Source organism: Gobio gobio (assembly GCF_949357685.1).
Source record: "Gobio gobio genome assembly, chromosome: 13".
Lineage (NCBI taxonomy): Eukaryota > Metazoa > Chordata > Actinopteri > Cypriniformes > Gobionidae > Gobio > Gobio gobio.
This window is the reverse complement of record NC_137106.1, coordinates 7,461,802-7,479,572: the sequence shown is the minus strand read 5'-3', so window position 1 is coordinate 7,479,572 and position 17,771 is coordinate 7,461,802. Positions and strand designations below refer to the sequence as shown.

The following is a 17,771-nucleotide window of genomic DNA, read 5'->3' as shown; positions in this document are numbered from 1 at the left end:
CAAATTATGGTTTGTCAGTTTCCTTTCCAAAACATTAATTGGTTACGAAGCAAGTGGTTAGAATTGAATAATGTTGAAGTTGTCTTCATTGGTACAAGCTGTCAAAGTACGGTTTTGCCATGTGGTTTGTATTTTGGTTATAACACAGATGGCAACACATCAAGGAAAACTGTTCATCCAACCATTTCATGGGGTCTTTAAACCAAAGGAGCCACTGTTAAACCAAAGCAATGACGTACAGTTGGGGAAGATTTCTTTAATAAAACATTTGCTGTTGTTTTTTAATAAAAGGTATTAGTTTAGTCTGGTTGTGAATCGTATTGTAAGTGGATACTGTTGGAGGTTTATGGGAGGATCAAGTAAAGAAATCTAAAGTGACACCTTGACATGCGCTGCCTTCCATAGCTACAGAAGGAGAGAAATGAAACCGATACAGTAACATGTACTGCCAGCATTGGACAAAACCGGGAATGAAATATATACATGATTAATATGAAATTAGGAAAAGATGATAACGTTGCAGTTTCCACACAAGTCAGTAACATATGATGGATTTGTTGCACTTTACTTAAGACGTTTTTCACCACAAAAAAAACAAGTTTGATCCTGATTCTTTTGTAGGCAGACTGACATTGTTGGGGTTTAACCATACATTGCTAGCTACAAGCCAACACTGAAAATTAAACGTTCATTATTTTAGCTTTTCTTGGACAACTTGCTCCTTAAACTGGTTAAAGAAACATAATAGCCCAAGATGCCTTGAATGCAGCCAGAAGATTTTAGCTTGGAAAGAGTTGCACATTATGAGAAGATAAATTATGTTTGCTAGTAGTATGCATGGCTAACATTGGCCAATGTTTCCTTATTCTTAATTTTGACAATGTCACCTTCAACCTCATCTGACACGCTGGTGGAAATAGGCCACATGGATGTAAACTTGATAACCAGCTAAATTGAAAACCAACAGGTACTAAAGGAGCAAAGAATGCTGGTCCTGCGATAGTAAAATGTGTGGAAAGTTGTGTGAAAGATGGCGAGAGCACAACTTGGGTGATAAATGATCCAAAGAGAAAATAAATATATATTTTTTCATCCAGAGAACTGTTGGACATCTGTAGTAAGCAGATGGCTGGAAATTCAATACATCTTACACACATTAATGACAGATTTACCACCAGTGTTGATTACTGTTGACTTCCTTTCAAATTTCCCAATGGTTTAAAGTTGTTCTTTTACCAGCTTCCATTTTGTTCACAGTTTCATGATGCTTTATTCCAGCATGTGAACAGTATCAGATCTCAGCAGTGTGCCACAATATAACTTTGTGGTTCATTGAGCACAAAACATTTCAGTAACCCTACTGTGGGCAGGGAGAACTTTGAACTTTAAAAAGTCTAAAGAGGATCCAGTACCTTATCAAGGTCTCCTGTCTTCAAAAATATTATACCACACTAGTGAACTCAAAATTATGATGAACTTTTCATGAGCAGTAATGTTAAAGAGCAAAATGTGGACGGATAAAACCGTGTGCACAATGTGTTTTGAATTGAAAGCGTTGTGAATTGAGCACTTACATTCGAATTATGTTCCTAACGTTGAAATTGTCCAGGGGTGAAACATCTGGATTTTCTCCCTTCTCATCTTGTAGAACAATTTGCTGAAGGATGCGGTCTAAAAGTTGCCATTGCTGTATGCTGCCAGCGCCACGTTTATCTGAAAACATTTGACAAGTGTCATAAACATGCTTCCACTGCTTTTCACACAATCCAATATTTCCATGTTCTTAGGATATGGTGTCATGCTGGTAATGCCATGTTTTTGGACATGTAACATGGTAATTAAATGGTATTCTTGGAGCATGTGAATATCATGATGCATGTATATGATCATTTTTCAGTACCATGGCATACATTAAAGCACTACAGTATTACAGTCTGTATTACACTTCACTATGGTTCAGCAACAGTACAGTTTTTTTTTCATGTTTTAATTATGGGAAAGTCCTTGAGAACACAATTTCGGCACTGATTTCTGTGTTTTTCTTGAACAGAACTGGCAATAAATTGTAATGACAACAAGCTTACCAAATAATTTCTATTTAATCAGGAGTTCATAGAGCTAAATAGCTACACTTAACAATTATGCGGGGCAGTTAAATATTAGATACATATACACTCTGATAAATATTCCAGGCGATTCATTAGCCTCACACTGAGTTTAAAACCCTGGCTTTAGACCAGCTTAGGATGACAGTGATTTAAATGCAAGCACTATATGTGTGCGCAACAATTAGTTGTGGAATGATGGGATGGGAGGTAGTAACTAAAAAAAGAGGAAATCATACAAAAACGCAAACATAAAGACTCCAAAAACCAAGAACCTAAGTTGCCAAAAAAAGCCCAGTTTCCACCGAAATTGATGAAAGCAGCGCTGCTTTTGCTAGTTATGTATTGGTTTACTAAAGATGTAATTAACAAAACGGCGGAAAAGAGACGAGCACTGATACTAAAGCGTATTCTGAAAGCTCGTAAAGCTAGATTTAAAATAAGACAACGTATGTTATTATCGGCTATTACGGACATTGACCGTGCGATTGCTGAGACAACGCACGTCATCGGACAGAAAGAGCAAGACTGATATTTACTGAACGCAGAACGAACCTCGCAAGACTTTTAAAAATGCCGGTTGAAATAAAATGCTGCGTGAGCTCAACCAATCAGCATGTTCAGCGCCCAAGTCCCAACCCGAAAGTTCCCGAACTTTGAAAAAGTACTACCTCGGGAGCAGGGCCGTTTGGAGGGGGAAATATTTACCTGGAACTTCATTTAGACCCTGCGGTCGAAACACACCGAGTACCACCCCAAAGTTCCTAGTTCCTGGGGAAAGTTCCTGCGGTGGAAACGCGGCTCAAGACAGCAGGCATGCTCCAAACACAGCGTTTTTTTTCAAACAGAAATCGCTCCAAACTAAATTGTGCTAATTTCGAAGATATCTTACTTTAGTCAAATTCTATAGCAGCATAAAATGTATCTGTTATGAATAAGGCAAACCTAAAGTTTTCACCCAAGTTTGCACACAGAGTGGAGAGAAGGAAAGGTACTGTACATGGGTAGACAGCAGATACTGAGGGAGCTCACAAGGAGCAGAACCACGTTTAAGAAAGGAGATTTATTGTGATCATTAGGTGTGTTTATTAAATCTACATAAATGGTGCAGTGTGCTTGTGTAGGGAGAGGGATGTTTTGAATGGTTTGTATGGAAGCGTTCAGGTCCTCACATGGCATTTGGAGGCAGTGCTGTAAGACAGATAGAAGGTGGGGGTAGGCATCTGTGAGGCTCAACTTCTTCTTGATCAGCTCAAACATCTGGCCAGCACTCTTGGTGTCCACATGTGTCTGAACACAAAACGTCCGTTAATTTCCCAAATTAGAACACACATGAAGTCAGGAGTCTTGTAACAAATCTAACAACACAGCATGCTGCTCTGTACAGAATAAGCTAATTTAAGGACATGATATGGCAGAAGGCTTGCGCAGATAATTAACAGATCTCACAATGTCAAAACGTTTGGCCAGTTCGGACTCATCCTCGTTCCGCACCATTTCGAAGAAGTCCACATGTCTGAAACACACACACACATGACCTTTCAATTAGCAGCAATGGGCTAATGCAGGGGGTCCACAGCCCTGATCCAGCTAATCAAGCCCTTCAGACTTGAACTATAGGTATGTTTGCAAGAGCAGGGTTGGAACTCAACTCTCCAGAAGCTGAGTTTGACACCCCTGGGCTAATGCATATATTGATCATTAGGTGGGAAATTAGCTCAATTTTAACTAGTGCTCTTACCTGTCAAGCGTGGCATTATCATGTGTTCTAAGCTTCTCGATGACTGGCTGAATTCCTAACATCAGAAACTCATACCTAAGATGAAGGCGAAACTCTAGACTGTCCTTTGAGGGAAACAGAGGGAATAATTATGTTAAAGTCAACATGAAATCAAAATGAACAATTCTTATTTTTTAATGGAATATTGTAGTATGTATTATAAAAGATTCATCAGTGCATATCACTACTTTTTTTTATTGAATTGAATGTGCCGTCGTCAACCAGTCAGGCCCTGTCCCAAATTATACACTTCATGTGCACTTGCTGTCTTACAATGGGGTTACAATGGTGTCCATTAAGTCCACAAGACCGTAGGGTGTCCCATTTGTCATTTTAGGTTTCAGAGGGGTACTCACGATGCACCCTTGATGCGCACTTTTGCAGCGCCTGCAAGCCCCCGAGCTCCGCAGGAGACTTCTACCTGACAGTCAGAGCGGCCTTAAATGTGGACTCGGAGGAAGATCATGATAGGGCTTAGGGCTCCATTTGGGACAGGGCCTCACTCACATGAGATCGCAGCAATAGCAAATAACAACGATCCAACAATCAATTCCAAATGGACAAAATTAAGTCACGCCCTGCATATTTTTTCTTGTTCAAGAAACCGTTTAACTTGGATATACAGGGGTTGGACAATGAAACTGAAAAACTGGGCAAAATAGTGATGACGTTTTCATATTCCTGAAATAGCTGTACATAAAATATTGCATATATATAATGGGAGACATAGTCTTTGTGTTGTATCGAGAGCTATGTTATCCAGGGTAATGTTGGCATACAATACCACCACGAAGGATGAATCACATCCAACAGAAGCAACTATTGACTCAAGAGGAAGCTGTCTGAAAGGGATGTCCAGGTACTAACCCGGATTATATTCAAAACATCAAACCACAGCTGCAGAATTAAATGCGCACCTCAACTATTCTGTTTCCACCAAACTGTTTGTCGGGAGATCCACAGGGTCAATATTCATGGTTGGGTTACTATAACCAAACCTTTGGTCACTCATGCTAGTGCCAAACGTTGGTTTGCAGCAGAAATATTGGGCTATGGACAATGTGGATTTGTGGAACATGTATTGTTCCACAATTTTCTTTCCCACATCCAAGAGAATTACTGTGTAGAAGCCCCAAGGAAGCTTACCACCTGGACCGTTGCGTGCCCAGAGTAAAGCACGGGGGATCTGTGATGGTTTAGGCTGCAATATCATGGCATTCCCAAAGGCCAACTACTTGTGCTAAATGTTTTGGATGAGCGAGTTAGGAAATATTTTCCTCCACCAGCATCACACAGGTTGATCATTTTGGTTGATCAGATCACAAATAGACACACATTCCCGTTTACACCTGGTGTTTTAATTCATCTCTATTGTCCGCTTTCAACCACTTCTGTCCGGATTTCTTCAAGAGGAGGGTCTATGGGCGCTAACGGGTAAATGTACAGGCTTTTTCAGATCTTTTAATCTAATGGATGAAATACGCTCCACATATGAACACAAAAAAAACATCAGCTTTCGTTCCTGCTCTGAGCCGCAAGACCATGGTGAACGCTGTGAGTGTGTTTTAGAAATCAGGAATGGAGAGAGAACATTGTGCTTGGTACATTTTTTGTCTTCAAACCAAACTTGGGTCTCCATCCGACAAAGTTTAAATACCGTCTGGCAGAGCGCTTCTCATCATGTTTAAGAATTAGGTCAATAGGTGGAGAGTAGACGGTCTTTAGTGGCTGTTCGAATGCATTCGACCATGTGAGCATCAACACTAGGAAAGCAATCCGGTTGAATGTGTTTTCGACTACCTCTGGAAGTGGTCGAAAGCTCAAAACATTTTAGAATTTGTTTACACCTGTATTTAGCATCATCCACTTGTGATCCGATCAACCAAAAAGCATCTTAATACCAGGTGTAAACAGGGCCATAGTGACCTGGCCACTGCTCTGCAAGAGGAATGGCTCAAAATCCCTCTGGCCACTGAGCAGGACTTCTGTATCTGTCGTTGCTAGGAAGAACTGATGCTGTATTGGCCACAAAAGGGTCCCTACACCATACTAATCAATTATTGTGGTGTAAAACCAGGTGTTTCAGTTTCATTGCCCAACCTTTGTACATCCAAATAGGGAATAAAAGACTATCACAACTTATGCCGGCTTTAATAGCCATACTGTCTAAATTACAAAATTCTACACATAAACACACACACACTTGAACATCAAGAAAACTGCTGTTATCTACTGACCTCTCCAACCCCAGCATTCAGCATAGCATTGATGAATGACATGATGGCTGTCTTCAGATTTACTTCATCCCTGTAACGTCCTGTGCTTCTGTCCAGCTCGTTCAAGAGAGACTGAGCAAATATACAAAGATATCAGCTGAATCTTGTGTGCACTTCACATAAAAATACTCTTAATACAGTTGGCACGGTAAAGTGTTAAAATACAAGTCACTTGAGTTTCCATGATGTTAGGATGCTGCTTCCATAAACAAGTTGATGTATTGTATATGGAAATGCTGACTGATGATCAATGAGGAGTATCTGGGGTGTACATGAATGGTCTATTTATGCTTTATATTTAATGTTTTATCCTAATTGGCTGCCAAGGACAATAAATCACAGGTTCTCATCACATCCCTGGTTTGAATTCAGTGGAGACTGGTGGGAATGTTATTCTCTGGAATGGGTTTCTAATGTTTGCTAATGGTGCTTATTGTGTCAAATGTGTTCAGAGAGCTGTTGGGTCACTAGAAATCAGCCATGCTTAACCGGCTAATGTTTCAAACAGAGACATTTGTTGTTGCCATCCCAAGCATGTCAACTATACATGAATAAACACACAGTAAAGACAAATCGCTCTACATATGTTAAAGCTGCATAAGATAAGGCCTCCAACGAGTGTTGTTTTTCTTCTTCTCAGCACACTCTGTGGTTAAAATTACTGTGCGTCTCCCATGGGGTATGTTAAGAAATGCAGACAATACCTCCAAGTGCAGAAATGTCTACTATGACTACACAAAATCCTGCCCACAATTTGACACACTCCCATTTCTTATTCGTCTTATTTTTCCAATTTAACAGAGATTAAAATCCCAGAAAATGTATGAACTCTTTCCCTGCCAGTGGTTTTGAACATTTTCACTAAACTTTCACGGCCCCCAGAATATTTAGTTGTAGTTGTACGAATATCTGAACATGTAATATGTTAAAAGAAAGAACAGAGCAGCTGCTTTTAAACAAAAACTTAAAACTAACGTTTCTTGTTTCATGAATTCTTTTTTATCAACACTTGAATTTGGGTAAATTTCATTAAAAAGCAACACGTCCAGATGGGATTCAGAACGATGATCAAAACACAGATGAAGTAGATGGAGTCCATAAACACCCCCCAAAGCTTCACAGTCCTATAGCTCATCCTGTGTTGACATTTAATTCATTAACAAAAGGGTTTTGATTTATATGCTGTTTATTGTTTGATGATCATGGTATTTTACATGTTCATAAGCAATGCTTCTACCCCTTGTTTCTGCTTCTTTTTACCTGTGTTTTGATCAAGAGATTCTGTACTCTTTCAGCAGATGTGTAGTAGCGCCCCCTAACATTTATCAGTGAAAGCATGGATTGCTGGAAATTTCCACCAATGGCGGGGAAAGAGTTAATAAAACAATAAGCCACAAAAGAGGTGAGTATTAGAGATTTTACCAGTTACTGTAAGAGGCGTTCGAAGAAATCTATAACGCATGACTTTGAGTACTCGTATAAAATGCTGGCAACAGCAATATAATATGATATGCCATTGTTAAATAAGTTAATAATCAAATCATTCCACACAGTAATATAGTTCATTAGTATACCAGCAAATTTGAGTGATGTGTGATCACAAGTGTATGGATATGAATTCTTTTACATATCCAGTCAGATTATAAAGCTGAAATTGCCCAAACAAAATTACTGTTGTTCTCCATTGTAATTTCTGTTTGATTCTGTTACAAAACTCCCATCAAAAGGCAACATTACCTGGAAGCGAGTCCTCTCTGCAGCATACTTCTGGTAATGTGCCATCGCCTGTAAAACTTTCTTATGCCCGTCGGGCACCAAGCAAACAGCGCCCAGGATCTCCAACACAGCCACTTTGGTCTTGATGTTGTCCTGGCGGAGGCTCTGGGAGATGGTGTTGATGCTCTGGGGGTGGGCCAGGACATGGGCTCTGCCCTGGGAGTTGTTCATCAAGGCTTTGATGCAGCCGATGATGGAGGTATGTATACGGCTCTCTGAGGTGTCGTAGTCCATGCTCCTCAGGAAGTTCAGAAGACACGTCAAGCCATCCAACTCTATGAAGCGTGTCACAAACCTGAAGGGAGAGTCATCAGGAGTTTGTGAGGTTGTTTTTTTCCAATGCCTAAAATGTCAGGAAACTTAAGTATCATTGCCACACTGCCCCAAAAAACATTAACAACACACTGATCCAACAAAACCAACCAAAAAGTTGGTGTTTGTTGGGGCAGTGCCTTTAGAACAGGGCCTAAACTATTAAAATGCCTTTGAGATCCCATGGTCATTGGCTTTTACCCAAGGAGAATAACATATATTGACACACAGAATTATATCAATATAATTCAGGGCCATTTGTAACCCTGGACCACAAAACCAGTCATAAGGGTAAATTTTCTGAAATTTAGATTTGATGTATGGTTTCCATTGACATATGGTTTTGTTAGGATAGGACAATACTTTGCCGAGAAACAACTATTTGAAAATCTGGAATATGAGGGTGCATAAATATCTAAATATTGAGAAAATTGCCTTTAAAGTTGTCCAAATGAAGTACTTAGCAATGCATATTACTACTAATAATACATTTATATGATATATTTACAGTAGGAAATTTACTAAATATCTTCATGGAACATGATCTTTACTTATTTTTGGCATAAAAGAAAATCTATAATTTTGACCCATACAATGTATTGTTGGCTATTGCCACAAATATACCCGTGCGACTTATGACTGGTTTTGTGGTCCAGGGTCACATTTGTATGTAAACGATCCAAGGACATATTTGCTAAAAACCAGAAGGGACTATCTTTTAAACATCGCTTGTGAAAACATTCTGATTTGCAGAAGTCTTGGCAAAAATCCCAGATGGCTTCTGTATAGACTCAGCTGCATAAATAAACAATTCTACCATGAAAACCCTTCAGTGCGGAATGGGCACGTATCTTCACATTCATCATGTTGAGCTAAACCCAGGACTCATTAATCAGGTTGATTAAGGTCATACATGTCACTACCCCCTTCTCAAGAGTGAGCGATCAAGGGTTAAAGGGTGAGTTCACCCAAAAAATGAAAATGAAAAACCCGTAAGACATTCATTCATTCATTCATCTTCAGAACACAAATTAAGATCTTTTTAATGAAATCACATCTTGGAGTCGCATGGATTACTTTTACTACCTTTCTGCAGCTTGAAAGTGGTATTGCGTAGCTGTCAATGGAGGGACTAAAAGCTCTCAGTTTTCATTTGTTTTCCGAAGATTAACAAAAGTCTTACAGGTTTGGAACAACATGAGGGTGAGTAATGACAGATTTTTCATTTTTGGGTGAACTATCCCTTTAATAATTACGTCACCATTGGTGACTCACTGTCTACTAGGTGACTCATATTGCATGTTAATCAAACACTAGGATGCAGCACGATTGTGTCCCAACGGAAGACAATACTGACAACAGAGGGAGATGGAGGGGGGGTTGAGGGGCAGCAGTGACTTCTCCTGTAATCATAATAGATGCGTTGACTTCACAATGCTTGCCAAGTTCAAGCCACCGCATGGTTTTCTTAGCACCCGCTGGCAACGGAAAAACATGCAGCGCCATCCAACTGGAGTAAATCAGTCTGTTATTATCCCATATAGCATGGCTCTGTATTTCCTGCAATCGTAATCAAACCTTAGCAGACGTGGCTCACCTGGTCATGGCTCAGCGATCATTGGGTGACCTGTAATCTTGAGCGATGTACACATGAGATCACAGCTGGCCCATGGTCGTTTGGCTTCTCCTCGCTTCTACTGCCATGATTAGCCCCTTATCTAATTTCCACATCAGATCTAGGCTAAGCGTTCATGGACCGTTTCATGGTCAAGCCGTATTTTGATACTCCAGCTTTCTTACAGTATATAGGAGCTTGTCATATACGTATATATCACCTTACTCCAGAGCCAATGTACTTCTATGTTTTTTTTTTTTTTTTGTATTCTTACTTGGAGTACTAAATAAATAGCATGGTATATGAATATGCAATTTTTTTTAGTACCATGGTATTATGATCTGATCTGACACCACAGATCATCCAAGCACAAAATCACGCTTTCAAAACCTTCTTGATGATGCCATTGCCCTTTCTTTGTTCTTGTTCATGATTCTAGTTTTAAATTTCATATGAACTTTTATTTATATTATTCCAATGTGGAAAGTATTCTCTTCTGAACTGAAACTCCTATTCAGCCAAGAAACTCATTCAGCCAAGAAACATTCCGGAACAGGTTTTGAATTATACATCCATGGTGGCAAGCAGGCTGCTTACATAAAAAAGTCTGGGCACTAAGTCTTAAGAAGTGGGATCTGTTCTGAGGCTTTTACTTGAATAGTCTGTCTCAACTTTTGTGGAACAGTATCTATGCCTAACAAAAAAACTTCTGTGTTTACTGAGGTTCTGTATTCGTTAAAGAGCTAGTTCCAGTTCCACATCTGATAATCCCATTATAAACCCCTAAACACAGTCTCCATGACCCTGTGTCATCATTGGCTTTTCCTTCTGCTTTGGAGGTGCAGATGCCAGCGAAGCAGGACTTTCTGCTTCCAAGGTTGTCAGTAACACTTGTAACACACAATAGCTACCTGCAGGGCTTGACAGTAACTTTTTTGCTCACCAGCCACTGTGGCTATTGGTTTTCCATAATTACAAGCCACTCAGCATTTTCACTGGCCACAATTTTGACATCGAGACCATGGGGAAAAACTACCAACAGTGTCATACAGATATTTTCAATATGATCTCATCATTTGTCAGCAGGTTTATTAGGCTACTGTCACTTTAAGACCTGACGCACAGATCCATTATACAGTTACACATGCGTTTTCTTTCTCAACTGTTTACGTTCACTTCAAACAGATCTGACTGTGTGTACGCGAATACTCGCCAAGACCGGCATTTTGACTTTATTTAGTGTGTGTATTTGACTGTTTAAGCGCAATAAGCAGTGAAAAAGAACAACATTTTGTGCTGAGAGGCGGCTTTATGTGCGCACACTTTGGGTGTGAGAACAACATCTGCAGGAATTAGTAAAGTTATGCACATTAATCCCACGCTGATATTTAAGCCCTGTAACAGCAACAATATTCATCCGGAGCAAATGAAGCGAATGAGTGGAGAGGCGGGTTTGTGTGTAGCTGTCGGAGAGATGAGAGAGAGAGAGAAAGCGCAGCTGGTATTGTGTGTCTAATCTGCTGAAAATTTGTATTGGAAGCGTTTCAGAAAAAAAAAAATCTATATTTTTGGCAGCACTACATTGCACTTAGTTTATCATTTCAGATGCCTTTTTAAAAGACTACAACTGAAAAATGTATAAATCATATATAAAATTCAACCCATCAAAGTGGCTAGTGACACCCGCATTTGGCGGCTTGGCTGGTGTTAATGCCAAGCCCTGGCTGCCTGGTCTTAAAGAATAAACAAACATATTTTAGGCTGTAGAAAGTTTCAGGAGGAACAACTACACTGGGACACTACAAATCAAAAATACTTCTTATACATACGACACATGGTCCAGGTGTGTCACCGGGACCCCTTGACTATTGAAGGTTATAGCACATGTGTGCCCCCTATTTTTTAAACTCTTAGACTGGAAAGATGTCACATGAAACACTAGATCTGGTTGTTTAAAAGGTTAAAGCTATTCAGGGTGATTTAACTGGTCTTAAAAAGCCATTGTAAAGACTTTAGTGATCATTTGGGAAAGTCATAACATGAGCAGTAAAATGAAGCCAGCTGAGCTTTGATAAAGAGCTGTCTGACCGGTTCACAGTCACACCAGACTAAACGTGAACAAAATCATGCACGTGTGCAGTATTGCGTATCGGTTACCGTTGACCAGGCAGGAAAGAGCAGCTGGGAGTGTGTAAATCACACTGGAAGCCGAGCATGCGGGGGGCACAGGTGGGGTAGCACATTGTCCCATTAAGCCACGGCCAACACAAGGAATGCCTGAAGCTACCTCGTCCTGCACTTTACTCTGTTTTCCTTTAGTCACTGACGCTCACTGGATCTAGCTACTACACTTCACACAGCACAGGGAGAAAAACACAAAGCCGTCCAAATGCTTAAAGCATTCGGGGTACAATTTCCATGAAGGCATTTGACAGACAAATGTGAAAACAAAGAGGTTGAGGTCGAATCAGTATTTTGAAGCCTAATAGGGGAAGTAGATGGCTGTTATTGAGACCCTATTGACAATTCATCCCAATAATAATAGGGCAGCTTTGTCCAAACATTAGGGGAAACATTCCTAAAACAAAAGATGGACATACTTTTCCAGTGACCTAAACTGAACCGCAGCGTGTTTGTCTACTTCGAGTAAGAGTGCATCATATTTTCCATGTCAAAACAAATGAAAAGATTTGAATCATTCCCTTAAAGCCACAAAACGAACTACCTCAGTAATTCAGGAGGTCAATAAACATGTTGCCTCCATCTCTCTCACTGACTTGACACAAGTACTCTTGCCGATCTGAGCCCAACGTTGTGCCGGTGAAAGATTCGGGTTGCTTGGGAGGATGTTGCGAAACCTCTCTCGCTTTGGAGTGACATTTTGTGTGGGCAGCAGTGTGAAGACAGAGGCCATGTGTCGTGGTTGCAGAGTTTATATTAAAAATACCAAATTAAGAAAGGCTTGGCATCTGCACGCCCTTCCAGAATGTGGACTAAAAAAAAAGAAGGTGGTGGAGAACATGAAACCTGAAGACAGTATCCAAAAAAAGTAGGGCCGTGCTACTCACTGAGCCACCCTAGATGAGGAAAGTGTTCTAGAAACAGAAAATTAACCACATTTAATATTTTAAATGTAGCTTTTGGCTACATCCCAATTTGGATACTATCTATACCATATGAAAGACGATACTTATTACTGTTAATTTGACAAAGGTGCATGGAGATACTATTTCCGGGGAATTTATAACCTTTTTATATCTGTGCATGCTTTTTGGTTTAAAATTGCAGACAATACAAGAAGATGAAATGAGACGCTGCAAACGTTTTAATGCATGCACCATTTATGAATGCATTCAATTAGATGGTAATTGTGGCGAACAGCGAGGCCGAGGGACCGTGAGGGCGGGACGAGGCGGCGCTCATCAGGGAGGATGAGCGCCAGCTGCGCGCCGCAGCGATCTCGGCCCTCGCGGAGGAGTGAGGGACTATAAAGGAGGAGCGACGACAGTGATGGACGAGAGAGGACCAGGCCTGGACGTTTTGTGTTATGTTTTATTTTGTGTTCGCTGCAGTCGTCCGTGAGGGGCTGCAGCTTTTTATTTTCATTTTGTGTTTATTTGTTTGTAGGCGACAGTCGTCCGCGAGGGGCTGTCGCCGCCATTTTAGTTTGTGTTTGTTTAATTAAAAGTTTGTTTATTGTTCGCCGGTTCCCGCCTCCTTCTTCCCGTACAAACAACGTTTACTACAGTGGTGCCGAAACCCGGGAGGAAGGAGGGACACGCTGTCGAAGAGCCCTCGCAGCTGAGGGGGATCGCGGTGCCGCGGAGTTCGGGCAGCGCGGAGGAGAGAAGTCCGCGAGCGGCTGCCCGAAGCGGTGGTGCTGGAGCGGATGAAGGTCGGTGGGACGGAGAGCTCGCTGCCGTGCCCCTGGGTCGAGGTGGGGTGGCTGCCGTCCGCGAGGGGGCGAAGGAGTCCCCAGCGCTTGCCCGGAGCCGAAGCCTGCTGCCGTCCGCCATATTGGGGAGGAGCCGGAGCGTTGCCATCCGCCAGGTTGGGGAGGAGCAGGGAGCGCGGGACGGGGACTCGCTTCCGGCCGCCCTCAGAAGGAGGAGCCACCGCCGGCCGCCAGGGGGCGGAGGAGTCTCGGGCCGTCCACCGGCCGTCCAGTACCACCGCATGGCACCGCGAGGAAGAGCCTCTCGGCTGGCTGAGGACCGAGCGGCAGTGTGTCTGGGAACCGGACCAGAATTTTTTATTTTTTTTTCTCCTCTCTCCACTCTCTCGTCTCTGTCGCTCCTCATGTTCCTCGCTCCGTTCTCTCACCTTGCTGTTCTTACCCCCAGGTCTCGCGGCCGCTGTGATCGGCCCCCCCGGGAGGGGGGGGGGGGGGGAGTAGAGCGCAGGCTCGGGAGTACCCCCCGGCCTGCGAAGGGCGTTGGGGGTATGTGGCGAACAGCGAGGCCGAGGGACCGTGAGGGCGGGACGAGGCGGCGCTCATCAGGGAGGATGAGCGCCAGCTGCGCGCCGCAGCGATCTCGGCCCTCGCGGAGGAGTGAGGGACTATAAAGGAGGAGCGACGACAGTGAGGGACGAGAGAGGACCAGGCCTGGACGTTTTGTGTTATGTTTTATTTTGTGTTCGCTGCAGTCGTCCGTGAGGGGCTGCAGCTTTTTATTTTCATTTTGTGTTTATTTGTTTGTAGGCGACAGTCGTCCGCGAGGGGCTGTCGCCGCCATTTTAGTTTGTGTTTGTTTAATTAAAAGTTTGTTTATTGTTCGCCGGTTCCCGCCTCCTTCTTCCCGTACAAACAACGTTTACTACAGTGGTGCCGAAACCCGGGAGGAAGGAGGGACACGCTGTCGAAGAGCCCTCGCAGCTGAGGGGGATCGCGGTGCCGCGGAGTTCGGGCAGCGCGGAGGAGAGAAGTCCGCGAGCGGCTGCCCGAAGCGGTGGTGCTGGAGCGGATGAAGGTCGGTGGGACGGAGAGCTCGCTGCCGTGCCCCTGGGTCGAGGTGGGGTGGCTGCCGTCCGCGAGGGGGCGAAGGAGTCCCCAGCGCTTGCCCGGAGCCGAAGCCTGCTGCCGTCCGCCATATTGGGGAGGAGCCGGAGCGTTGCCATCCGCCAGGTTGGGGAGGAGCAGGGAGCGCGGGACGGGGACTCGCTTCCGGCCGCCCTCAGAAGGAGGAGCCACCGCCGGCCGCCAGGGGGCGGAGGAGTCTCGGGCCGTCCACCGGCCGTCCAGTACCACCGCATGGCACCGCGAGGAAGAGCCTCTCGGCTGGCTGAGGACCGAGCGGCAGTGTGTCTGGGAACCGGACCAGAATTTTTTATTTTTTTTTCTCCTCTCTCCACTCTCTCGTCTCTGTCGCTCCTCATGTTCCTCGCTCCGTTCTCTCACCTTGCTGTTCTTACCCCCAGGTCTCGCGGCCGCTGTGATCGGCCCCCCCGGGGAGGGGGGGGGGGGGGAGTAGAGCGCAGGCTCGGGAGTACCCCCCGGCCTGCGAAGGGCGTTGGGGGTATGTGGCGAACAGCGAGGCCGAGGGACCGTGAGGGCGGGACGAGGCGGCGCTCATCAGGGAGGATGAGCGCCAGCTGCGCGCCGCAGCGATCTCGGCCCTCGCGGAGGAGTGAGGGACTATAAAGGAGGAGCGACGACAGTGAGGGACGAGAGAGGACCAGGCCTGGACGTTTTGTGTTATGTTTTATTTTGTGTTCGCTGCAGTCGTCCGTGAGGGGCTGCAGCTTTTTATTTTCATTTTGTGTTTATTTGTTTGTAGGCGACAGTCGTCCGCGAGGGGCTGTCGCCGCCATTTTAGTTTGTGTTTGTTTAATTAAAAGTTTGTTTATTGTTCGCCGGTTCCCGCCTCCTTCTTCCCGTACAAACAACGTTTACTACAGTAATGTTTACATGCAAAGATGTGTGTGATGAAAAGGTATAAAGGCACATATATACATAATGGTCTTACATATTTAGTTCAACATGCTAAACTCACAAGTATGTCATTCCACAAAGAAGTACACACCAGACTTGGTTACTAAGATAGAAATACTATCCTATCCCTCCATTCAAATTGGCTAACCACAGATTCCTCCATATATCTCACACACACACACACACACACACACACACACACACACACACACACACACACACACACACACACACACACACACACACACACACACACACACACACACACACACACACACACACACACACACACACACACACACACACACACACACACACACACACACACACACACACACACACACACACACACACACACACACACACGGACACACACACACACACACACACACACACACAGACACACACACACACACACACACACAGCAGGTTCTCCCCACTTGACGCACCCACTGAGAAACCTGTTGAAAGTGCCCTAGTTATTGGGCACCAGCCACCATAGTCAAATATTTGCCGGGAGCCAGAGCGCCTGAGATAGAAGCAAATTTAACCCTCTGGTGCTATTTGTGGCGGTCAAAAGTGACGTAATAGTTTATTTCATTTTATTTCAATGAAATGTATGTACTATATTTTAGTTCAATAATGTTTTTTAATTAATATTTTGTATTTTTAGAGGATTTTATGGTACTGAATTACATTTATGCAGTAGTTATTATCTATTCATTTTCAGGTCTATGCTCAAAAAGTGAATAAAATGTCCAACTTAAACGGGCCTGCATCTTGAAAGCTTTGGAGCACAGAGTTAAGTTTGGTTTCTTTTTAAAGACGACACTTACAAGATTATCGCTAAATACATTTTTAAAAAGTGAACTTAAAAAAAAGTTATAGAATGTTAAGTTCATTGTTAGAAAAAATGCACAAAAATACTATTTTTACATTTAACTGTATATGAAATACATATTTTCCCGAAACACGTTTTATTCTAAAACTGTAAGACAATGAAAGCCATAAATCTATACAAGTTGTGTTCCAAATTTGAGGTTGATATTTAAAAAAATTAGCTTGCAGTAAGAATTTGTTTGGGTGCAGTACCATTTCTCATTTATTTCCAATGTAGTCATTTTTGACCGTGAAGAATACATATTTTCCAGAAACACGTTTTATTCTAAAACTAAGAAAATTATAGCCATAAATCTATACAAGTTTTGTGTTCCAAATTTGAGGTTGATATTTAAAAAAATTAGCTTTCAGTAAGAATTTGTTTGGGTGCAGAACCATTTCTCATTTATTTCCAATGCGGCCATTTTTGATCGTGAAGAATACAAGTGAATAAGTGTAGGATTAGGTTATTACAGTCCAGTAATCATTCATGATAATATCATTGAGCATTGATACCTGTAAGTATCTAGGGGTGGTCACTGATTGTTCATTTACTTGAAAGACATTGATTATTGATTATCTCGAATTGATTTTTCACATTGATAATCTATGTTCAAAATTCCAACAACGACTGTATTGAAGAACACTTTGGTTGTTTGGTGTAAATCATAGGATTATGCAATTACTTTAAGCTGTTTTAGGTAGTTTGTTAAATTATGGGAAGCAAGCTTGGTATGGCAACCTTTCGGTCCAATCAAAATTACAGCTTGCATGTTTTATTAAAACTGCAATGACAGTCATGGGTGTAAAATATTATACATCACTTAAATTCATTTTTGAGTCATTGGTTCTTAATAATGCACAGGCAACAGTGAGAGATTCAAGCTATGTTTTATTACCAATTTATTACACAGCTCTGTGAAATACATGATTCAGATTGGTCAATCATGCATTCCAGTGGTATGTTATTCCCAGATAACAACCGCCAAAGTGAATAACACACTGCTCATCCGGGTACTACGAGTTATTTTGACCGGTACTACTTGCTTAACGCTGTCGTTGACTGTCTGGCACCATCTTGTGACTGAAAAACACT

At 42.6% G+C, this 17,771-nt stretch overlaps 1 protein-coding gene across 5 annotated transcripts in view; it reads right to left on the bottom strand.

The window, feature by feature from the left end:
- daam2 (dishevelled associated activator of morphogenesis 2) overlaps positions 1-17,771 on the bottom strand; it is a 143,450-nt gene that overhangs the window by 34,953 nt on the left and 90,726 nt on the right. For 3 of the 5 annotated variants that reach the window (XM_079832457.1, XM_079832456.1, XM_079832459.1), the window contains exons 6-12: positions 7,899-8,232; positions 6,123-6,233; positions 3,847-3,950; positions 3,555-3,621; positions 3,278-3,395; positions 1,575-1,713; positions 382-405 (exon numbers count right to left, since the gene is read on the bottom strand). In XM_079832457.1, coding sequence (XP_079688583.1) covers positions 382-405; positions 1,575-1,713; positions 3,278-3,395; positions 3,555-3,621; positions 3,847-3,950; positions 6,123-6,233; positions 7,899-8,232 — 897 coding nt within the window. The remainder of the gene's footprint in view (positions 1-381; positions 406-1,574; positions 1,714-3,277; positions 3,396-3,554; positions 3,622-3,846; positions 3,951-6,122; positions 6,234-7,898; positions 8,233-17,771) is intronic. The other 2 variants (XM_079832458.1, XM_079832460.1) reach the window with 1 other exon arrangement.